The sequence below is a fragment of the Ceratosolen solmsi genome, unplaced genomic scaffold, assembly GCF_000503995.2.
Source record: "Ceratosolen solmsi marchali unplaced genomic scaffold, CerSol_1.0 scaffold12, whole genome shotgun sequence".
Classification (NCBI taxonomy): domain Eukaryota; kingdom Metazoa; phylum Arthropoda; class Insecta; order Hymenoptera; family Agaonidae; genus Ceratosolen; species Ceratosolen solmsi.
Genome location: NW_011948456.1, coordinates 164,935 through 192,665, shown reverse-complemented (window position 1 = coordinate 192,665; position 27,731 = coordinate 164,935). Strand labels below are relative to the sequence as shown.

Here is a 27,731-nt window from a genome sequence, read left to right as displayed (position 1 = left end):
AGCCACTAGCCAAAGCACTAGTCAGAGTGCAGTATGTCCGCGAGTCCGGAAGCAGTCACGGATTCGAAGTGTCGGCATATTAATGTTGAAAAAGTTGGCTACAACTGTGAGAGTGACAGCAGTGAGGTGTTAAGTGTAGGTAACGAGCCTCTTACACTAGCGGAGGTAATCAACGAGGGAGCTCAAAGTCCTAGAAGCCCAAGTAGTGATCCAGCTTCACCTGGGAGCCCGACAAGCTCTTCTGGTATGGCTGCTTTTTCTCCAGGTAGAGCCGAATACGGTCAAGACGCGTGTTTGCCCGGTTATCCATTGTCTGCAACACAACAGCGACTGCTTAAATATCCACAGCTCCGTGAGCCAGAGTTGGAATATGCGCCGGAAATAACACATTCTCTAGCCCATGAGATTATGTTCCCGTGCGTGGAGCAATTACATCGTGCACCAATGAATGTGCTATCCCTATTCCAAGTCACAAACTGTCGGATTCACCCGGCGCAGCAACTGCAACGAATAACGGATAATATACATAGTCAAGAACAACCTGCATCTGGAATGTTATTACAACAGCATAAACTTTCAACCCATAAAATTCTACAGAGAAAATCTCCTGAGTTACAGAAATCACAAGAATCACAATTGTTACTGGGAGATGTAACTAATGATACACAAAATGTCGTTAACAATAATGACAATATAAATAATAGTACTGGTAGCTCTAGCAATAATATTAATAGTAATAACAATGGTACTCAGCATCAAACTAATCTCAAATTCAGTATAGATAATATACTGAAGGCAGATTTTGGTAGACGGATAACAGATCCAATATCGTTTAAAAAATTGCGACCAAAGAAACTCGCGACACGACCTGTTGATTTGAGCAAAGATTTTTTAGAAAGTTCACCTGACGGCTCTGAGAGGGGATCCGAAAAAAGTTCAGAGAGAGGTTCTGAAGTGTCTATAAGAAATATATCACCTAATTTACTAGTATGTAATCCGGCTTCCAGTGTAACATCCACGGCAGGCACAGATTCCTCAAAACTTATGCAGTGGCCAGCATGGGTTTATTGCACGAGATATTCCGACAGACCTTCTTCTGGTGAGTCTAAAATTACTTGTAACTAATAACTAATTAGCTAATATTTCATTTATTCAATTTTTACTACATAAATAATGCCTTGTTAACTATTCAAGTGTTTTTTATTCTTTATTATTCATATAAATCTTATAAAATATTCAAATGGAATTTATGTACGTCTTTTTATAATAAAAGAAACTTCAGCTATGAGTTAGTATTATGATTTATATATACAATTTTGTGTAAAAATTTTTTTAAAAAAGTATAAAATATACATATAAAATAAAATAAAGACAATAATTATACTTTAAAACATAAATTAATTTTAAAATATTCACTATATTCATTTTTATATAATAATAATCTATTACTGAAACTGATCATAACTTCATCTAAGTATTTTTTTTATAGAGATTATAAATGATAAATAAAATTCAACTTAATCATTAATTTATTAACAATTTTGTTATTTCTTTTTATATGGTATTGATTCCGAATTATTTTATAATTCAATTTTATATTTACATTTTATATTATTATAAGATTTAAAACATGCAAAGAAATCAATTAACGCATTTAATTAATTATTATTTAAAATAAAAACAATAATAACAAAATTTTAAATTACTATCTACACTTTTGTGAAGTAAGATAATTTTTTAAAAATTAAATTACTTTATATTTTATACACAAATAAATTTTTTTTTTGAAAAATATAGATAAAGCGTAAAAAATTATAATTTTATTTATAAGGATAAATATATATATATATATATATATATATATGCATAATAGTTTAAGAAAGATTATTTTGTTAAAAATGAATTGCATAAAATAATGCAATAAGTAAGCATTCATTTTAATTATTTAAAGCATTAAATATTAAAAATATCTTTTGATTTTTTATTTGAATGATGTAACAAAAAAAGAGTGATAGCTAAATATAAGAAGAAGAGTTAGATTATAAGAGTAGGTCTCGCTGACTCCATTTATTTAATTAGAGTGAAATTAATATTATTACAATATAACATTATTAATTTAACCATTAATTATTAATACTTAAAATTAATTATAAATAGAAAATTAAGTTTATCGATTATTTTACTTAACTTTGTCTTGAAAATGTTTTCTTAATTTATGATAATTTAAAAATAAAAGACTTCAATGAAATAAATGTATGTGCATACAGTTATACAGCAATGCATCCCCATATATACATACGCATGTATATACATAAATACATATATAGCAAATAGCAGTTAGAAAAGAAGTAATGTTGTAAATAAAGCAATGCATATTATATGTAATATATATTACACAATGTACATTAGATGCGATATATTATACGATCTAGTAATTATGAATATATTAATAAACTTTAAATCAAATGTTATTTTAAAATATATATATATATAAATATATAAATAATTAATAATAACAATAATAATTCATGATGAACGTTCGGGGTTAGATTTGACCAGGATATATTTAATTTTTATTCAAATATATATATCATACAGGTATTGGGTTGTAGTATTTGTTGTAAATATTATATTAATTCACATATTTTTCAAATAGGTTATGATAGTATAACAAACATTTTATTTGTTATAAAGTTATCCTTCATTATCAATATGTAATATAATATTTATATAATTTTCTTAGACTTTTGTGAATTCGTAGTAATATCTGTTAACCATATTTTTGGAATATATCTTTTGAAATCTTTGTATAATAATAATGAGTCACATAAAATTTATATATGTGTAACTTGCGATATAAAATATCTATAATTTAAGATTATTTTTACATGTGATGTAACTGCTTAGCTGTTGTAAGCTTCAATTAAGACTTTATTAAATTTATCTTTTCTTTATTGATTTTATGTCTTGATTTAAAATTGCGTACCCAAGAACATAAAGTACTCTTTATCGAAATCATATTTTAACAGATTAATTTCAAGTTCAAGTTTTTTCGGTTTATTAAATCGTTACTGATTTACTGCTGTTATTTAAAAAAAAAGTCTTCAAATTTTAAGATAAATTTTATATTAAAATAATTTTTTTTTTAATTTTTCCATTAGGTAGTTTTATGAAGAACAATATATATGTATATATATATATAGTATTTGATTAGGGGACAATAGCAATCTTATTCCTGTTTTTGATATATTTTCTATAACAATTAAAATTGCATAAGATTCTCTTTAAAGTTGATCGATAAAAGAATTTCTTTTATTACAACTCCTACGAAAAATCTTTTGTAAGTAAAGTATATATAATAAGGTAATTCTCAACAATTTTAACATCAAGTGTGCACTAAGCAAACACAAATTTTATTCATTGCCTTTTCAAATACCTATATATGTAATTTTAAAGTTCTTGTGGTCTATTCGGTAAAAATATTGATTACACGTAATATACCAAGATTCAGCTATTATATAGATGTGGTGTTGAATTATTTATTTAAGAGTTTCTGTTGTACTTGTTCTTGCTGATTATAAACTTCCTGAAATGAATAATATCGTCATAATATTAAATAGTCGACTATTCCTACTCATGTTCATTTAATTAATTAAAGTGAATAATTAGTTTGTTGATATTTGAAATTATTTTAATGCATAACCTAATTAAAATACAAGATTATCATATATTTATATGTCAATATATTTGTACTATTTATCGATTCTCTATCGATTCTCGTCACCTATTTATCGATGTTTAAGCGGTACTGTATTATATATTATAATGGTGTAAGCAACGTAAAAAGAGTTGAAATTACTTATCATTCTTAGTATTCTTTCTTTCTATTTTTGATCGAACATGTTTAATTATTTATATAATTATAAATCTTTCGTGAAATATGTATAATAAATATAGTATCCGTTTGGGTGCAGTGTCAACTAACTGTCGTTTTAATGTCGTTCGATAATTCTTACAACACATTTTACTGTAGCAATTCGATTTTATTATAAAAAACTTGTAATAATATTAAAATTTCTTTCTCATTAATAATATCCTTCCGATGAATTGTTTTATTATATTTTGATAAAATCTAACTTCATTTATTTCTAGTTTATATTTTTAAAATAATATTTTTTATTATGCGAGCTTTAATGTTTATGTTCAAACTTTAATCATTGTCCAACAAGAATACGAATTATGTATAGATTATAAAATAATTATGAAAAGCAGAATGATTTTAACATAATATTTTGTACTGCCATTCTAATGAATATTCTACGATAATCTCAAAGAATGAGTTAATTTTCTGAAATTTATTTTTCTTATTTAAGGATTTAATTTAACGATCTTACTGAATTTTCGATATAAATGTCACTTATTTCATGTATAATTTACAATACAACATCTAATACATAATTTTACTGTATTTAATGCTTTATTCAGTTTTTTGTTCTTTATATGATTATAGTTGTAAAGAATGTTCAAGTTCAACAAGCTAAATTTTTAGATTACAATTGAAGAGCGATTCTTTCTCATGTACTTACATTTTTGGAATAGCTTTATAATTTCAGTTTAAATATTTTATAATAATAATGATATGTATCAATTTTTAATATTAGTTTGTTACCGAAAATTCTAACTGTGAAAAAATCTTATTTTCATAAAATTAATTAAAATCATTAAGTAATTTATTACGAAGTCCATGTTTTAAATGCTAAATGTTTTATAAAATGAATATTGTTAATGATAAACATAGTTCATATTATGTCAATGTGTTATTATTTTTAACGATGTTCTTTATTTTGATCGATATTATTTTCAATGAGTAAATAAATATTTTTCATTATAAATTCATTTTAATGCTAATTTTTATATTTGATTGTTCAGTAAGATAACATTTGTATTTTAAAATTACGAAATTATTTGAATACATAATAAGCAATTGATTAAAAAACTATTGAATTTCGATTGAATAAAAATGTTATTAATTAAAAAAATGCAATTAATTAAACGATATACTCAGAATTAAAATAGAGTGATTAAATATCAATGTAAATTTTAGATTCTTTTTACATATCAAGTTTTATAATTATTAAAAATATATTCATAATGTCTTAAAAATTTATTATAATAAGAACTATTAAAAATAGATGAATTTGCTAGATGTTCCATTATTAAGATAAGATTCACTGAATTAAAAGAATTAAGATTAATATGCTTAAATAAACGTTTAATTACAAATTTCGTGTCTATATATATTTGTTTATGAAATACTATGTAAAAGATCGAAATTTTATAGCAAGAATTATATTTTATGCAAATATGAATATGATGATATATTACATTTATTTATTTAAAATAAAGCCTTTATATTTATACTTATAGGAAATTATTTTTATTTTAGAATTTTATATTGTATATACATGATTATTTTTAATATATAAATGTATAAAATTATATATTAACGATATTTAATAGTTTTTATTTCTTTAAAAAATTTTCTTGCGTAAACCTCATTTAATCGACAATATGTAAATTATAAATAATGTTTAAAATTATATTAATACTTTATTTGTTTATATAAAAATACGTTTTTATTATATTGCGGTATGATATATATATATAATTAATATTAATTAATATAATATAATACAATTAATATTAATATGATAAAATTAGTTACTTTAATATATAATTTTAAAAAACATAATTGAATAAAACATTATAGAAGATAATAAAATTCAGTTGAAAATTGTAAAAAGACAGCGTTAAACTCATGTTAAAAATGATTAATTTCAAAATATTTATCTTTTATTTCATTTTAGATTGTTTGAAAAAAGATTATAAAATTATGTATATATAATATAATTTAGAATTTAGAAAGTCAATTAGAAAAATAAAAAACATGTTACAACTTGAAATTCGTAAGCTAAAATTAGTAGTTAATTTAATTTTTGTACTTAAAATATTGGGCGGCGCTAAAGTTTTTTGATAACATTAAATGATTTTGACAATGATTACTCAATTGACTCTGAGTCTGAGAGTTGATATTATCTTTTTATCTGTCTAAGCATATATGGGGATAACAGTTAAATATTATTATTGCTTAGGTGAGTTTAAAGGTGGCAAAACTACATTTGGCTGTTGTAAATGAAGACGATGAATTTATAACATAAGAGCCAAAAACTAAAACAAGTTTTTTTGGTTAGTTATATTATCAATTTCTTGAATTAGTGCTAGTATTCACACTTTTTATTTGTGGTATATGTGAATCGTTTTTTACTTTCTATTAATTATTGTTTTAGTACATCGGTAATTACATTCAACACATCAATAGTGAAGATACATTAAATAGTAAAAAATTATAATTTGGATTTAATAATTTTTTTCTCTATAGAAGTTATTCCATAGATAAGATATTAATTGCTTAATTCATGACAGTTATTAATTTAGATCATCAGATAAATGGCTATAGTACCTTTTATAGTCCAAGCTAGAGGTATTGTTATAATTCTAATATCCAATTAAAAGAAATAAGACATATTTGTTTTTAACCTAAGTAATAACAAAAAAACTTGCGAATACGGAGAGAAATCATGCAGTGAAAAATAAAGCGAATGAAACTTGACAAGAATTTGATAAATTTGTCAGAATTTATATAGAACATATAATTTTATTGCAAAATAAAAACGTTTTAAAAATTATCCTATTGTGTTTTTATAATTATTCATTTGAATTTTTTTCTAGTGAATATCTGTTATAACTTGTCTGCTAACTCTGTCTACTTAAACTTGAAATTTTTGTTACATTCCATCATATTGTAAAACTATTTTAATAAAAATCAATCTTTTTTAAATTTAAATAAATTTATATTCAGGATAAAAGCTGAAATAAATAAATTGTATATTGCAAGTACTTATTGCAAGAAAAAATAAAAAAATTATTAAATTAGATGTGTGATAATTAGAAAAAATTGTCAAACATTTCGTTATTTAATTTGTTAAACTCTTAATTAGCAATTATGTTATGAAATAAATAAATCAAAGGTGTGTAATACTTTTCATAAAAATGTTCATGATACTAATTTGAGAAATTCAAATTATAAAAAATTATTGTTATCGTATTTCTAATAATAATTTTATACAAATAATCAATTATATATATATATATTGGATGACAATATCAGAAATATATAATGAATGGATATAATTAAATTGGATATTGTTAATATGTATGATATTAAAGCTAATAATAGTTTGGTGTAATTTTTGCAGCGTGCTACGATTGATATATATATATATATATATATATATATATATATCAATTAGATCTGGGTTTCTGATGATGCAGTCACTAGTTTAGAGTTACTACATGGGAAATTATCCACCATTTTAAAGTTGAAAAATATTGAATTTTCCATGACTCATTACACAAAACACTAAAAAACTAATTACGTTCACGAAGAAGTATTGTTTATCTAGTTTCTATAGCAGAGCACTGGCTGTATTATATGAAGAACAATATTGGAGTTCAGACAATGCTACTGATGGATGAGAGAATGGAAATCTTTCGAACAATAACGATATTCATTTATTTTACTTTAAGATTGTTATATTTTTCTTATTTAAATTAATTGTGTCTCTATATGTTAATAGGTAAATAAAGTTACAATTTAAAATATGTTTTATTATTATTATCTATTACAGTTCTTTTGATAGTACTAAAAGTTATTATTAAATTAAATATTATTTGTATACAATTTAATTATTATTTTATATTATTGGATCAAAATATTTATGTTGTAAAAAATTAGAGAATTGAATTTATTTTAAACTTATATATGAAATTTATGACACATACATAATGCTTAATACATAATGCAAGTATAAGTGAATAAAAATAAAATAATAAAAATCTACATATATTATCAAATCAAAATAAAAATCAAGTCACTGATATATGTGTATTATCTATTTACTATAGATTTTGTATAAATTCTAACATAATTCAAATAAATAACTGAATTCATTAAAATTTTGTTCAGTCATTAATTATTGCTTTCTATGTATTTTCTTTTCTTTTCTATCAATTCATAATATAAATATTCTTTAATATTGTTTCATTTGGATTTACTCCATGTACGTATAAATTATTTAAGAATATAAATTTCTTTTACTTGAATAAGTAAAACTATATTGTATGCAGTTTTTATTAAATATTTTTTGGCAGGCGTTTTTGACAATCTAAATAAATATTATCTAAATATTTGCAAGTAAAATGTGATAGTAAAAACATATTTTTATTTTTTCAAATATATTTCTAGGTTTTCAATTCTACTTGTAATATAAATTAATATTTGTATCAATTTATTTTATCCATACATACTTACATATATGCATACATACATAGATACATACATGCATACCTCCATACATACATACATACATGCATACATCCATACATACATACATACATACATACATGCGTACATACATAGATACATGCATACATACCTACAAACATACATACATACATGAATACATACATATATATATATACAATAAATAATATAAAAAATGACAAATTCTAATTGATTTAATCTGATAAGTTTAATTTTTTATACAAAAAAAGAAATATAAATATTTAGTAGCTTAATTGATATCTAATTTAATTATAATATGTATTAATTAGTTATTAAGAACGTCTATTACGTAACCTCAAATAATACAATTATTTTTTAAATATGCATAGTTAAGAAATAACTGAAAATGTTGTTCTATATTTATTTTGAGAAGTATATATTTTAATTATCTATATTAATGGATATGTAAATAAAGAAAATTAACAAAATTATATTTATTAACTCAATAATTATGCTGATTTGAAATATTTTATTGTTTAATATTTGTTAATGATTTGGGATGCTTATCATTTTATTTTGGATTAAATTTTTTATTAAATTACATTATTAATTCAAATATTGATTTATAATCTTATTTATGTAAGTTTTGCAAGTGAATAGAATAATTATGAGGAGTAACTTTGCGTATTATTTTGGTTCTCAGTTTGAGTTTGCGTGGATTTATATTTTCATATCCACCATATTTTTTAGATAAATAAATGTTTATTCTATTTTTATGTATATATCTATATTTATGATTAATTTCGATTATTCAAGCAGTTTATACGATTATACTCTTTTAGAAATTCTTAAAGCCTAGATACGAATTTCGAGAAAATAGTGTAATTTCAAATTTGCTATATATAACGAAATTAAAGTTTCATTAACAAATTAATTAACACAAATTATAAATATAAAATCTCTCGATTAATTTCCTCAAGTATTAGAAATAAAAAGTAGTGAAACATCTTCAATTTTGCGTGGAAGTTGTTTTTACTTAGATAAATAAATACTGTTACTCTTGGACTAATTATGTTGTCGAATTTTCGATCTTTCTAATTTATTGTTTCTCATTTAAATAGAAATAAAATATATCTTGAGATTTGAAATATGATTAGTATTGTCGCATTTTTACTAATGAATGGTTGAAATAGTGTACATTGTAAGCTACAATATTTAAATAGAAGAGTAAAAATAAATTTGTATTTCTTTAAAGTATTTTTTATTTTTCATATATTTAGGAAGAATGTATAACTATAGAATTTCTCTTGATTTATACTTTCTAAGTAAAAGCCGAAAAAAGTTAGGTAGGACAAAGATATTTGTATGCTTGTAGAATCATTTTTACATAATTTTCTATAATTATACATGCAGTAAATATATATATTGTTAAAAATGTTAGCAGGTATTTCTGATGAATAAATAATTCTTTTATACAAGATAAGATCTCTCTCTCTCTCTCTCTCTCTCTCTCGAATATATATATATATATATATAATATGGTCCTATACATATCATTCTCTTACACGTATTTATTTATGTAACCACTAGGCTAATCTATAATAATATACCTGTCGAAAACTTTTTTAATTTTTCAAGTTAAAAATATTTACATATTTTATCTGTCAAACAAAAAATACTTAAAAATAATATATTACAAAATTTAAATACTTGTTTTATTAATATATAAAGATTTATATGAACAGATTTATGTAATAGCTAATACTTTTATTAAAAATACACTTTTATTACACGAACCAGAGTTGCAAAGTTATGTTATGAGTTTATAAGCTAATATTTACATTCCTTTTAAAATCATAGATACTTTTGAAACTTATATATAATTACATGCAATATATAATTACAGCAATATATAATTACAAAAAATTTAATTTATAAAGTAGTAACGTATTAATCAATTATCAAGATTATTTTTATTTCATTTAACAAAGAGAATTATAAAAATAAAAAATTATAAGGATTAAATGTAAAATTGATATGTTATCAATATGTGATTATGATAACTCTCCATTAAATTACAGTATGATCAAATTCAATCACTAACTCTATCGTTTAATTAATAAAGTAAATAATTTCACTCACATTTCCATTAATCGATTCATCAATAATTTAGATTTAAACAATAATTGTATTTACATTTTATGTCTAACGTAAAATTAATCTTTTTAGTAAATATAAATAATTATTATATCTTATGTTGTTATGAATTTTCTTCTAAAATTTATTAGCGATTAGTGAAAATTTTTCTATATTCTTATTAATTTACGAATAATTGAAAATGTACAAATTTTAATTATCGATTGAGATAACATTAATATTGTAGTTATAAATAATTAAAAAGTAAATTAATAATTTAAAATACAATATTTTTATTAATTATTCATTTTTTTGAAGGAATGATAAATGTAGAGCAACCTATAACTGCCGTACATTCAGTGCATATTTTTATCATGCAGATACACTGAAAAGATCAAATGATATACGGATAAATTGTTAAAGTAAATTCTATATTTATTGCATACATACGAATAAAAAATTTGGTAGTTATAATAATTATATAATTAAAAAATTATGATCATCGAATAATGATTTAATTAGATTTAAATTATTGTATACTACTAGTAAGTATATATATATATATTGCTACTTTTCATATTTGTTACTAAAAATATTATATAATTTTTGTTATTATAAATTAATACTTGAAATATAATTTTAAAATATTATCATATAAAATATTAAATTAAATTATTTTAATGTATAAACTGTAGAAGTTCCATTTGTATAAAATTTTAAACATAATGAAAATTGAACAATATTATAAATTCATTCTTCCTATTGCTACATAATTTCTTTTAATGTGAGTTTTAATGAATATTAGGAAAAAGTAATTTATTAATATTTCAAAAATTTTCCTTAAAAAATATATAAACCATCATTTTTCTTAAATCTGAAGAAAATTAATTTATTCTGAAAGAATGGCTACAAAAAATCATTTATAAAATCAGGAATAGTCCGATTTATTATAAGCAATTTGTTTCCAATTTATTACCTTTCATCATTCATAATTATTATAATTGTATTTTTTTATTTATTATACTTCAAAGCTAAATATACTTGAGGATTTATATATGCATTTACATATGTATAAAATATAATAAAAAATTTCGGAAGAAACATAATATTTTAAAATTATAAAAACAATTTATAAAAATTGTATTGTCAGATCATATGATGGAAAGGGCAGTATTCATATAAAAATAAATAGAGCAGTTTATCATCAAACTTTCTTATTCTTTCGTATTTTTTAAAATCATTTATACTTTAGCTAGAGGTATGGCGATATATTTTTAGATAGATAAATTTATTTACTTCATTGATAAAGCAAAATATTACATACAAGGCTTAATCAATCTCTTTATTATTATTTTTTAATGTATCAGGATTTCACACTGAATATTTAATTATTATATTTCAGTCATAATTATAAAATCAAGAAAGAAAAATAATAATAATTAAAATCGTGAGAAGTGAGAGATTCGGTTCTTTTTTATTTAAACTCAATTTTATATAAATTTCATTCTCTCTCTCTCTCTCTCTCTATCATTGTTAAAATAGTACTTCGCTCGATTAGGAATTATAAGCAAATGAATTTATTTGGTAAAATTTGTGTTCAGAAGAAAGTAACTAAACGTAAAAATGTTATAAAGCGAATGGCAGAGCCCCAATACTAAAAATGAGAGAGAGAGAGAGAGAGAGAGAGAGAGAGAGAGAGAGAGAGAGAGAGAGAGAGAGAGAGAGAGAGAGAGAGAGAGGAAAAAGAAATTGCATTAGGGTGGGAATACAACGTGAAGGGTTTTTCTGGTGGGGGCAGTCCACTGCGTGCGGTCTCTTCCTTAACAGACCACCCAAGTTGAATCAACGGCAGCGGTTTGTTTGCGCATGTACGGTGTTCTCGTATAATAAAACAGCTCACTCATACATTTAAAAAGCTTAAGTGCGGTTTGCAGCCAGATTCGTCTATGCTACACCTATCGGACTTCAATTATATTTTTACACGAGGAAATCACTTTATTAAGCAGATTGCATCTTATGATTAATTTAGAAATATTATCATTACTATATTTTATTTATGCTGTTATATTGATATATATTAAATCTTATAGCCTATTTTAATCATTCTTTTTAATTCTTTTTAATCATTTATTTTCAAGATAATATTTTTAATTACAATGATATCAAAATATCAATTAATTTATTATTTTGTATACTTATACATAGTTTTATTGTATTGTTAATAAAAATTCTTGCACTATGTATAAAGTATATTTAATTATTTTTTTTATATACAAAGAAATGGGTATTACTTTTACCTGGTTTATTTAAAAGTCATTTATAATATTTATAAATGATATTATTTTAAATCTTCTCTTTACATGTTCTAAAAAATGAATGTCTTTACTTACATTTTTGCGATGATGATTAAGTGTTATCCTTAAAATATTAATTCCATGAATATTACAATACATACACCTATCAAATAACAACCTATACTTTTCTAGAAAAATATAAATACGTACAATTTCTACTTTATAATATAGTATTTTGATATGATTACTAGCTTAATTTATACATTGCTATATTTTTTATTCAAATATTAATGTAATATTTATAAAAACAAAAAACTAAAATTGTAAGATATCACATAAGACTAAAATTTTTTTAGAGAAATAAAAATTTCTACAATTCTCTCTTTTATTCTTTATATAATAAATTTAAATTTAAATTTAATTCTCATTAAAATTCTTTAAATAATAGATAATATATAAAATGGAAAGTTGTAAAACTATTATAAAAAACTTTTTTTTATTAAAAACAGATTTTATTAAAGAACTTTTTCTGAAGTATTATTTGGTAATAATATTTCGGTAGTTCTTATAGATTACGATTTTTAAAAAAGTTCAAATATGCATCAGTTTTATATTCAACATTTTTATTTGTTCATTCGTCCATTTCTAAAGAAATTAAAATTAACCTTAGAAAATAAACGAGGATGTCATTTCTCAGCTATTTTCATTTTATTATTATTTTCATACAGGTCGAAGTTAATATATTGTTTTTATGAATAACATGATTTTTATGAATAATATCGTATAATACTCTCTTAGGACTCATCTTCAAAACCGTCAACAATTATTATCATCTGTACATCTAAAAAATATATAAGATTTTTGTAGTCTTAATAATGAATATACTGATTATAAACAACGCATTACTATTTTCAACGAATATAGGATGAATTTGTACAAAGTTTCGGTATTATTCCTATAAATATGCAAATATTAATAGTCTTTTTCAAACTATTTCTTTTATATTTAATTGCGATTATTTTAAATACTATATCAAACATTCTAATAGTTCATTAGATGATAAGTTGATAAAAGAACTTTAGGGGTGAATTTTATTAAATCACGGATAAAAGATTGTTTTTAAAGAAGCGAATAAGTCTTACGGGTTTTTAAGCAGTTTTTCGGTTTGCATTTAATTATTTTTTGTTATAAAACAATAATAATGTATCGATATATAATTTTTTTTAATCCATTATTTTTATAAAGTTAAAAGTAGTTTTATTTATAACAAACAGTAAATCTAATAAAATCTATCTTGATATTTTCTGAATGTTAGTACTTTACGAAAATCATATAGATATTTGGTTCAATGTTCTCATACAGCTATGACTCCTGGAACTTTTGATATTATGTAGTATAATCAATAACATAGTTCTGCACGTCGACAAAGGCCAATAAGCTGAGACCACTATTGCGCATGCGACTAAATGATGGTATAAACTATTTTTTCTAATTTTCCTTTGAAGTTAGTACTGTATTAATTTTCACTGTAGTCTTGAAAGTCGATTTTTATTTCTAGATCTCAATTTTGTTGTTGTAATTAATATTATATTATTACTTTGCAGAATAATTAATATAGCCAATTAAATTAATTATATTTTCCTTTATTTTCGTACGGTCATTGCTTTGTTTTGTCAGACTAAAAGTTTCCTCATATCTGAAAAATATCTCTTTAAAATTTGATTTTTCTATAATACAATTACAAATTCTATAATACAATTTGATTGTTCTATAATACCAACTTACTTAAAACGAAAAGAATAAAAAATTTTTGTCTTAAAATTGTATTTTTACTCTGATATCTAATTTAGTAATTGAATGTTAACAATATAAACAATATTATTTTTTATTAGGTATAATGAAACTTTACTTTCTAAATGAATTTATATTTCAATGAAAAACCAAAAAGTACAATTTAAAAAAAAATTATAAATATTATTACGATTTTTCAATACTACTTATTAATATCTATTTAAGCAACGCATAATATATAAATATAATATAATACAAACTATTGATAATTAAAATTTCTAGCTAAATAATATTATAGTTTAGTTGATTTTGTATTTAAAATATTAGAATTCATGAAATATATTGCATCGTTTTTATAGTTTCTTCTTTTTACTACTAAATTAGATTGATTTTTGATTAATTATAATTCAAACATTAGATCGAATCGATAAATATTCACTTAAATATGTTATTCTTATAAAAAAAATAAATAAATAAAATTTTTGTAACTTAAAAGAAAAATTTAATAATTAAATATAATTTTTTTGTGTCATGTATATATTAATATTGAACTAATAAGTAATACATTATAGTTATTATTAATATAGATACAATAATATCATTATAATTGAGTATATTAACATATACTCACTTCGAATTATATATATTCAAAATATATATAATTAATTGAATAGATTAAAGGGTAGATTTCAAATTAATTGAATAGTTTTATTTATTAATAAAAAACAGTAACTAAATTCCACTCAATTTAAAAAAATAAATGTCTAGTTTTATCTCACATAAGATTGTCCACATAATTATACATCGTGTAGAAAAAATAAAAAATGTTTATATTATAATTTTTAATTTAAAAAAATTTCATATTAAAATATATTTATATATATTTATACTTAAACTATAATATTATGAGAATTTTTTATTATTTTCGTTATTATAATTTTCATATTTATCAATTTTACTCTTAATTTTTCTGTAATATATTATCACATGCATTTTTAAACTTTATTACATTGTTAACATTCTATTTTGACTTAAATTATAAACAACTGGTATTATTATTGGTATCGTTAATTTTCAATTATGTTTTAAATTAAATTTATTTTATATAATTTTGTCTTTAGATTGAAAAACAAACGTATTATTAATTGAAGCTAATATATCAAGATATACTTTAAACAACCGTGCACTTACTATTTACCAATTTACTACTTCTGCAATAAAATATAATTTGAATCTGAGTTTATAGACATATAATAATACTGAAGTTATTGAATAATCCGATTTCTTTCAGAAAAGGTTTAAAAACCTAGTTATAAAATAACATTTGTAACAATAATTAAAATTTTTGCAAAGTTAAGTTCAATCCATTTGATTATTTTATATTGTATATTTACATAAAGGTGACTTTAATAGCTAAATTAATATTAATCATTCTTATAGTCATTTTATATTTTTTTCTTCTAACAAGTTAAGTATACGTGCAGAGGAAGATCATAAATAAATGTATTGAAAGATTTAAGAATAAGTAATTAAAATATTGATATATACATTACCTGAACTCTTTTTTCGCAGAAAAATTTTTCGGTGAGTGGCAGTAAATATATTTTAAATATTTTCATTTGCAAAAAGCATATTACTAGAAAAGAAACTATTTTTACGTTTATAAAGCTCTTACAAGTATATCACTATCGAATTATTGATTGGTAGAATTTTATTTTAATTAATTATAAGAGTTATAGTCCTTATAGTATATATCAACATTTGAAAATCATTTGAAATTTTTCGTTTAAGAATGTTCTTCTTAAGTTTTTGGGATTTTGGTTACAATACAGATTTTTACTAGAAAATATTTAAATTTATTGAAAAAGAAACTAACAAATAAAAATATTTCATAATGTTATCAATGTTATATATTAATATACATTTATTGATATACAAGATATTGTGAATATGTATATATATATATATATATATATATATATATGTTAATATATTTAGTTATATAATAAGTAATAAAAATATTCTTAAAATAAATACATAAATAATGAATAAATAACAAATAATAAAGGATTAACGAATTAATAATGAATTTAATAAGTTATGATAAATCAATTTGAAATATAAAAAAAGCATTTATTAACAATGTCGGTGTACTTATCTAATATAAATACTTCTTATACAGATACATATATCTGATTGTATATTAACAATAAAGTACAGCAATCATTTTCGTTATGTTATTATTTAAAATTAACTCATTTTATTTATATTAAAAAATATTCTTTAAAATGTATAAACATTTTATTTCTTCGATAAGATTCTGCCACTTACGATAATTTTTTTTCTCATAAATCATTACCTGTTTTAAATTAAGATAAGGATCCGCCTATTTTCTAACCGGATAAACTGAATCGATGTATTCTCATCACATCATCAAAATTCAAATATAATAATCGTATGGTCTTCTCATAAATATTTTCAGTCTAAAAATATATATACCTAATAACAGAATAAATGAATAAAACGAAATGTTTGATCCAAATGTACTATTATGTATTTTATTACCTATTACTATTATTTATGTAAGATACATTTCATTTATTTGAAAAAGATTTCAATTTTCATAGTTAAAATTTAAAGAATTCTATGAACTTAAATCCATATTGAATTTACTGTTAAAATTTATCACAAAAACATTATGATTAAAATAATACCAGTACATATTAAAGTATTATACTATTGATATAATAAATATATATATTTATTTATAATACATTTTAATTTTGGAATTTTATTGAAATTTTATTATTTTAAAAGAACTAATGAATTGAACATAATATGAACATAATAATATATTAGGTCAAGTATTAAATAAAGACGTATGAAGTAGATAGTCGTAAGTTATTATTACAATAAATTTATTTATATAATTCATATAAATATATAATATATTATTGTTATTAATGCATATATGAATCAAGAATTAAAAATGTTAACAATACAATTTTTGTGTTTTTGCATTAATATGATACTCATAATTAAATTATAAAAATCGTATCTGAATAACATAATTGGTACTTTATTATATATACATTTAATATTTAGTTAAAATATTATAATTAATCTTATTATATAAATATTATATTATAATTAACATTATAGTGAAGTATCTGAATCATCCAAGAACGTATAATTGTTACTATATAATACATTGCATAAATTTTAGAATTTTTCTAATTTTATCGTTATATATGTATTGGTAATTAAAATTTTTAAATAACGCATATGTAATTCTACAAAATTTGTAATAGAGAATAACTTATATAATATAAATTGCTTAATACAAATACACACGCACAGACACTTGTGCATACTCGTACGCGCGACAACATACACATAATAATTTAAAGAAATTCTTAATTTGTATAATTTAAAGATATTAAAAATAGTATAATTATTTTCATATTATTTGTATTGATTAATAATTGTTACATAAATAATTGCTTCGTTATTAGGCATGTAAGCAATTGCGACACTAAATACTATTTATAAAATAATTTAATAAATGAAATAAATCGTTTTAGTAAGAGATTGTAAATATAATGTAAATATTTATAAGGTTATAAAATATTATAAAATATTTTTTGTTTTTTAAATTCTTTACAATTAATTCTTTACAATTTTGTTTTAATTTTAGGTTTATAAAACGGTTATATGAAATTTGCCAATTCTACGAAAACAGTTACACATACCTTTTATCTTTATGCATTTGATTGACTTGAAGTTAAGCATTTTATATTAGCCTATATTTAACTTTATATATTTTATCTAAAACCTCCCACGCCAAAATATTTAACCTTTTATAACCTGTTGTTCTTCGGTATAATTAAATTAAAATCAATTATGACTTTATTCATCATTGAAATATCTTATGTAAAATATTCTTTGCAATGCCCTCCATGAAACAAATAGACTGTTGTCGCAACTGTTTCTCATCGAAGAAGAAACATTGGGTGCTAAACACTTATGCTAATTCTGCGACATGATTTGTGTTTATAAGATACAGTAAACCAATTGTGTTTTTTTGTATAAAATAATTTTAACAATTACTATTTTACAATAATTAATTTTACAATAAGTAATATAAGATGTATTGGAAGTACAATTCTCTAATGTATTATAGTATATTAGATCACTAAGCAATTCTGAGAACTAGATCCTTATATAAATTATATTTGCATTTATGTCACTTGGTTCATTCAATTGTACAAACTTAGATCGACAAAATATTTCTACAATATTAATTCTGAACTTGAACATTAGAAAATCCATTAAAATTCTTATATTCTTATAAAATTTCCTTAAAGGCTAATAATAATTCTTAAATACATCTTTTAAATTAAAACATTTTCAAATTATCCCTTTAACAAAACAGTTATATCAAATAAAATTCTAAAAACATTTTAAAAAGTGAACAATTTGATATAACATAGTTGAATAAAAAATGATTAAATTAAATAAATAATAAATTTTTTTTCATTTAAAAAAAAAATTGAGCTAGGTATAATTTAATGTTATTATGATTTAAAATGTAAATAAGAAAAAAGGCAAAGTAAAATTTAATTTAGAATTCAAAATTAAAATTTATTATTATTCTATCACCTATATATTTATAATTTAATTTGTTAATATTTTGTACAAGTAATAAATTATCAGGTACCAATTATAATCGACGAAATTATAAATTAAAGAATCAAGATTTTTATGATTTCTTAAATTTGATTTTAATTAATTTATATTTTTATTAACAGAAATGCCCCTACATTCAACCATCTTAGTAAAATAATGAATAGAAAAATATACTGTTGTTACGCTATTATTATATATATATATATGTATATAGCAATTTTATATAGATAAATAAACAGAAAAACATATGTAAAAAGTCTTTTTCAATTTAGAAAAATTTAGAAATTTAGAAAATTTAGAAAAACATTATTTTATAGTTTTAAAATTTTAATCAGATTTACAGGTAGTTAGGAATATACAGAAGCAGAAAAAAACTCACATTCTTAATACTTTGAAATAAATAAATTAATATAAATTTTTAAACCATCTGCACAAAAAACAAATATGAGTTATTCGAATTGACAAGTGTTTGATAAGTAGAAATGTGTATTACTAATTACTTCTGCATTTGTCGATGCATCTACAATAATTTTAAAAATAATTATTATATTTTATATTAAGTCTCCCAATTTTAATATTTTTTATCATACATCTCCATTTTTTAATACATTGCTAGTCGGTATTTTATCAAGTCATTCAGAACACTAAATTTTTAATATGCATTTAAAATGTTTATGGAATAATTTATATGAAGTACTATATAATTATAAATACTAAGAATCTAAAACTTCATATTATTATAGATTTAAAAATATTTTTGATCATCAACTTGTATTTATGTATTTATTAAAATTTCAATCTAACACATTTCACGCAGTTATTAATTAAACAGAAACATTATTTGTATTTTATAAAAAATAAACTACCAATTTCATACAACTTTTATTTATTATTCATTATTATAATATTGAAATTATATAATTGAATTTTGACTTAATATACTTAATACTGAAATTTTAATTAAAAAAATATAGTTGTTAATTCTATAATAAATGAATATAAAAAGAAATGAAGCGAATTTTATTTGAGTATATATAATATTAGAGTTTTTATTTTAATTGTGTTTCTATAAAAATATATATTTATAATATTTCAATTTTTGTTTGAAAGCAGATTTTTTACTATATACGTTACGAAACATTTGTATTATAAATGTCTATTAAAATTAATTTTCATTTTGAATTAAAATACTAATTTTATACTTGCTTAGTACATTCTATTGTTAAAAAAATTTATATCTTATTACAGAATAAGTGTTATATTTATTAAATAAGCGATCATTTATTTATAGATGCAATAGAAATGTAGTAATTATTTTTTCCTTTGTTTCAGGTGAGCTATGATTTATAATGTACAATTATTTTTCAAAGGTATACAAACATTTCAAAAATTATTAAGATGCATTTTTTGGGAAGTCATACTATTGTACAAGTATACATTTATGTATAAGCAAAGAAAACTTTATAAATAATGAGTTATTATAAATTCTTATTATAAATTATAAACTGTATATTATACTGAAGACTAAATGTGTGTTTAGATATGTGTATATATAGTTTTTACTATAATTTCAACTTGAATTTAATTTATTTTTACTAAATAACCGTATGTAATATTTCGTCTTTTATATTCTTTCTATAATTTATAGTTAAATTATTCAATTTAATATACATAATAGAGATTATATATTTCTGATATATATTCCTAATCTAATATATATTTCTAATTATATATATATATAATCTAAAATAATAATTATTTAAATAAAAATATAAGCTTTTAATGGTTTTATAAATAGCTTAAAATTTTATATTAGGTACTTTATAGTTATATCTATATATCTATTTATATAAGTATCTTTTAATGATTAATTAAATATACTTTCAGATAAACCATAAATTATTTTTAATGTACAGTAAATAATATAAATATTTAAAAGCGGATCGTTAAAATGCATAAAAGTATAATTCTAACGAAATTATTCACATTCATTTTTGTGAATTAATTTCGACACATTTATAAATTTCTCACTATTATACTAATAAAGTAAAGTATTTTGTTCGTTACTTAATTAAGTTATTAGTATACCGTGGTAATATTCTACATTGTGTACAGGGTTCATGGATTTTGTAATTGCATTATTAATTTTAATACTTTTCTCGTACAATAATTAATATTTTTAAGCTTATATTAAAAAATATAATATAACTTTTATTTTAATATTAAAATGAATTCCTTTAAAACTTATTATTAAAATATGTAGGCAATATAGAAGTACTACATTCCTTAGTAGAAATGCCAAAAGTAATATATTTTATCAATTTCATTAGTCAGTAATTTTGTAATAGCATTCATAAGTAGGAAACCGAAGCAATGACCTGGAAACGACGATATGACCTCTTATTATTAAAGAGCTATCTAACTAATTGACAATGATAGAGTTTCAAATCACATCACTAATCTTACATTTTTATTATTCTTACTATTCAAATTTTTTAATTATATGAACCATATAACACTTAAATAAAAATATGTAATAAAATAAGTTTTCTATAAGATAATTACTTTTTAATAATTTAATATAATAGTAATATTTACCAAATGAATTTTACTAATGTTTGATTCAAATAATATTTTTTTAATCTTATTTTAATGATAATAATTTTTTTTTGTAATTTATTGATATATTTTGAATGATTATTGTTAAATAGAGTTATATTTTCGTATACATAAAAAATTTATTCAATGATTAGATTTTTTACTTACAGCACTGTTTTTTTGACACTGATTATAAAGAGGAGTAGATATAGATTTTTATGTAATTGACATTGCATGTGATGATCGTAATGTACAAGAAATAAAAATGAGAAAAAGATCAAGGAAAGTATATTAATAAGTGTTTATAGTATAATATCAAATACAAATGAAACAAATGTTCTGTGAATAAAGTATCTAATGATTGTGAATAATCGATAAAGAAAAGAAAGAAGCGAAGAGTAAAACAAGAGCAAAATAAGAAAAAGCGAGAATGAAAGAGATGTTGCTATACTTTTTGAAAGAACAGCGCGATGAGAGGAGCCTAATGTTTGCCATGGAGCTAGCACGGTGGTCTCACAATAGCGTGTGGGTGGTCCACGTCCTCTTGGCTAAGGCATTCTCTTTATTGTGTATCTATGTTCGTATATACTTCCATACATATAAAAGTGTACATATATAAACATGCATATTTTCACGTACATATGTATATGCCCACGTACCTGAATAAACGCACACATGCAATGTGTTTATTCAAATATATGCGTACAGACATTATACATATAAATACGTGTATATCTTGAGTATAGCTTGATTTATATAGCTTGACACTGACTTTTTTATGCATCCTTTCTCAATTATTACATAAAATTGTTACAATATATTATTGTCAAATTTTTAACATCAATTTAGTTGAATTTAATTACAGTAGATATTCAATTTTTATTCGAGTTTACAATGTAACTATGCGGGGAGCACTGTTAAAAGGAATTTTCAGTAACACTTGTTATAAACATCAACATGTGATCTATTAGAAAGATTATTACTTTTTAAAAGTTTCGTATTTTATAAAAGTTTGTTTTTCATATTCTAACGAACATTTGTATTTGAAATACAAAAATATGTTTATCTTCTAGTAAAATAATACTTTTTATAAAAATTGTAAATAATAATTTGCAAATAAAAAATTGTAAAATATAATACTAAAAAAAGTAACATAATACATAATTATAATAAATGGTTTCAAAATTACCTTGTATTGTAAAATTCTAATATGAATGACATTTGAATATTCTAATTTGGATGCCGACAGAAAAATAAGATGCCTAGATCATATTCGTATTTTCATTATTGTTTTCATTAATTAATTCATCAAAACATTCATAAATAAAAAAATATTCATTAATATTTAATATCAAATATTGTCTATTTTAAGAATATATTATATTATATATATGTATATAAATATATATATATATAATAGTAAAATCATTACAATTTTATTAATAATTTCTAAAAAAATATAATAGTGTAATATTTTATTATAAAATTTATAATTATTTTAAGATTATATTTTCAGCGAAATACCCTTTTGTTATAATAGTTAAATACAAATTTTCAAAAATCAATGTAATCAATGTAAAAAAATCAATGGAAAATGTTACAACATATAAATAAGTGGTTATTTTGTGTCGAACAATCGATACGACGAAGAACAAAAAGCGATGTTGAGCTCTAAATGTATCGTGTGTGGCCATCACCTATCGCTCAATTGAGTGAATGCTACGCGATTCTCCTAAAAATCCCAAAACCGGTCGGCTCACTGAACGACTCACCACCAATCTGCCTGGTTACAATTTTGGCTTGTAACGATTCACTACACTCCCGATTCATATTTATTCTTCTCTCTGCTCCTATCTCCCCCCTCTCTCTCCCTCTCTCTCTATATATATATAAATAGTGTGCATGCGTGCATGTGTACGCGCGCGTGAATGTATAATTCATTGCTTTTTTCACCTTCTCACTCCTTTTTCCTTCCAATCTCTTCACACTTACTTATATAAAACAGTTTAGTAAGCAGTTGCAAGTGAAACAAATGCAAATGAAGTGAAAGTAATAATAATAGAAACGTAGTTACATATGCCATGAAATAATGCGCAAATTATAATAACATTTTTCTTTGTTTTCTCTAATTAAAAATTACAAATTCAGTTTGAAAGTGCGTCATATAGTATTAACTAATCATTAATATTAGAATAAAAAGTATTAATAGAATGTTAAAAATTATATAAAAGGTACGGTAGTAATCACGGATCAGAATTAATTAGAAAAATTCTTAATTTTAAATTACTTATGTACTTAATGTCTTTATAGCTCTTTTAAAATTGCTTCATTTGTTAAATTATTGCACAATTTTCATATTATTTTATCATATAATGTATTAAATTATATGGGAAAATATATTTATAATTATATTATTTAAATTATTAGCATTATTTAATTTAAGAATCTCTGTTAAATACAAGCTTATTGCATAATATTATTATGGTATTGATTAAAAATAAATTATTGTAAAGTTTGATGAAATAAGTACTACAATAAATAAGTTAAAATAATAATTAATTATAATAACGTAATGAGTAATGAAATTAACAGTATTCTGAAATATCATTATGTCATATGAAAAATTTGACAAAAATTTTTTATGTCGGAAGTTTTGAATTATTAATAATGTAGTTGTAATAAGTATATATAATTATATCTGAATATTATATGATAAATAGATAGTCTTATTTATTTAATAATACATTACATGAATGTACATTACATGAAGAATGTTGGATGTATACTTTCGGATGTATAAATTTTTACCATTTCATTTTATTTTATAAATAAGATTTTTTAGTATTGACATTATATAATATTATCGTTTTATTTTCTTAACATGATTATATAATCATTGTACTTTAAAATTATATTTCAAGAAAGTAAATTACAGATTCTTAAAATAAATATTAATATCGAAACTAGTTGTCTGATTTTCACAATTATAAAAAAAATAAAGAAAGGGAAAACATTAATTTAACAGAGAAAAATTGATATTCTTAGAGAGAAACAGCGGGGTGTTAAATGAGTATACAAATTATCTAAAATACATATAATTAAAAATATACGTCGATATATTTATCAAATGAATAGTTTTCTTGAGTTAATATTTGATATTATCACCAGTCAGGCCTGACTTTTTTTTTATTATATTCTTATTACAAAATCATTATATAAGAGAAGAAGTTTTTATAGCAATATCGAATAAACTATTTTGTATAATGCTTGTTTATAACTATTTGTTCAACTTTAAAGGTTTAGTTTATGGCTCGAACTACCAATTCAATAGTTCAGTGGATTAGTCTCTCGTCAGGATAACTTTAAAGGAAATAAGTGAAAGGGCTGAAAAATATTATGTATTTTAGTAAAATAATGTTTATTATTTGTTAATAATTCTAATAGTAATACTGCAATGTTGTTGAGAAAGGATCATTCTATTGTAGTAATGAGGTGTGTCCTTGTATTCTTGATTATTGTAGATTCTATGGATATTACTGCGTGTCTTGTAATTGAGGTTATGCTGATGTTGTGAATATCAGCTGATGTAGTCAGTCAATCATGCTCATGAGGTAGCATGAGAAGATGATGTTTGAATCAAGTATGCTTGATGTATGAATAACTATACTTGATATGGTGTAAGATGTTTAATGGAATGTGTTGAGTAATCAATTGTGTCTTTAATTATTTATGGGGATAGTAAAAGAGTCTAGTCACAGGTAAGAGTCATTAATGATAAGCCTTCGAGCTCTTGAAGGACTTAATGATATGTATTTATAGTCGATTAGTCGATCTATTGTTGTCCTTCCTTGACAACGTGCTTAACGCATAGCGACACTTGTGTCGGCTGTTGAGGGCCTGTACGGTTTCGAAGTGTTAGTTCGAGAGAGCGTAAGTTTGCCCGATCGACTCTTATGGACCTGTACGGGGTCGAAGCGTTTCTTCGACCGAGAAAGACCGTACGGGGTCGAAGCGTTGGTTCGACCGAGAGAATGTATAATTGTCCGATTATTCTTGTGCGATATGTGACTAGCTTATTTATTAATATAAAAGGATGTACCTTGTAAACTTATGACAAGCGGTGTTGTTTTACTGCGAGGCTGATGTCCCCTTTGATTACTATTCCAACTGGCTTCACTGTAACTCACTTCTAAATCTGCCGGTTTCCTTTTATTGATGCACACGTGCATTAACAGGTATTATTAACTAGACTGCCGAATATATGGCCACGTGTCGTCTTCACAGTATACTAAAACACTGAGCCGCAATTACACTTAAGTGAGCACGAAGTAAGATTACAATGAGCGTATGAGCCTTTTGAATAGGCGCACGAACCGAAGGCTTGGTCGTTCCGTGGCGGCTCTGCTGAAAATACCGACCGTTCCATGGCGGTCTTGCTGAGGGCAGATCGAGACACGTGTGCCATGGCTTCTACTGGTAGATGGTTAGATCGGTTCACTATGGTCGGTCACTGCGATCTGGTCACGGCAAGATGTTAGCTGCAAGCACAGTTGAGCGAGGGTGGTTCGGCAAGAGATGATTAGCAAGAAGGACGGTCAGCAAGCAAGAGAGCGAGGCGCGCCTCATGCTTGCCTTATACATCCACGCGGCGACTCACTTAGCTGCCAACAAAGCATCGTCGTTGTTGCACTAATTCTTACACGAGGCGTGGAAAGAAAAATTTAGAACCTTCGACAATTCGACGAAAGAAAAGTAGGGCGTAATACCTTTGTGTGATCTTATAGTATATTAGATTTCAAGTCGTAAAACTTGCTCGGACTTTGTTTTGTTTATAAACATTCACCCGAGTGCGCGTCCCGGTCCGAGCGCGCGTGCCGTGCGTCGTACAACGCGTATGGCCCACTTTTTCTGAAATTCGTGGAAATTGCGTCAATCTCGAACACTATTTTTCTCCATAATAGTAAAATTACAGTCAACAAATAAAAAACATTCATATAAATTACCTAATAAATAAATGTATATTGTATGTAACTGTATTTGAATAATTTTTATTGACATTATATGTTTAATTTTAGTACATATATATTATAATAATATAATATAAAGTTATTTATGTTATCTATTCAATCCTATATCAATATAAATAGACTAAACTTTATTACAAATCTGTAATGAAATTTATTTTCTATTTGTCTGAAAATATTTACTATTATTTTCATTTATTAACTTTTTCGTTCTCCCTTGTCTTATTTTACTTTATTGCCTTCGTAACTTGTTATTAGTTGTTGTATTTAATCTACATCTAATTCGATTGTATTTCTGACAAACTTTTTTACTTTTCTTTCATTTTTGTTTTTAGCTTATTTTTTTGTTTGTAGGTGGCATTTCCATGCGAATTTCATCATGAACACTTTTTCATATAATTTTTCCATTGGCTCCATTGGCTCGAACTGCCAATGTTTCGATAGCTATAATAATTTGCTGCTCGTCCTAACGGGTGCTTAGGTCGGAGTTAAGAGCAAGGATTGTAGAAATGTGTGTGCAAACGTCGTTAACATATGGTTTATTAACAGTTACATTAATAATAAGCAAGATTCACATCTTATAGAAGAGTGTAAACTCTGTCTTGTCTCAATCATGTGGTTACTCCTTGATGGTAATGATGTCGTGGCCTCTGCTAATGTTGTAAGGATTAGCCGAGATAGCTCACACTCCTGTATAGGATGCTTGGCCTTAAAGTATATATATGCACACACTTCTCTGTAGGATGTGTGGCCTTGAAGTATATACAATAAAGAGGCTTCTGCTACTGTTGCCAA

The 27,731-nt window shown here is 22.8% G+C and overlaps 1 protein-coding gene across 1 annotated transcript in view; it reads left to right on the top strand.

The window, feature by feature from the left end:
* The first annotated feature begins 705 nt into the window (after positions 1-705).
* Positions 706-27,731, top strand: part of LOC105366778 (homeobox protein E60-like) — a 36,614-nt gene continuing 9,588 nt past the window's right edge. The window contains exon 1 of the mRNA XM_011505326.1: positions 706-1,099. Within this exon, the coding sequence (XP_011503628.1) occupies positions 1,045-1,099 (55 nt within the window). The 5' untranslated portion in view covers positions 706-1,044. The remainder of the gene's footprint in view (positions 1,100-27,731) is intronic.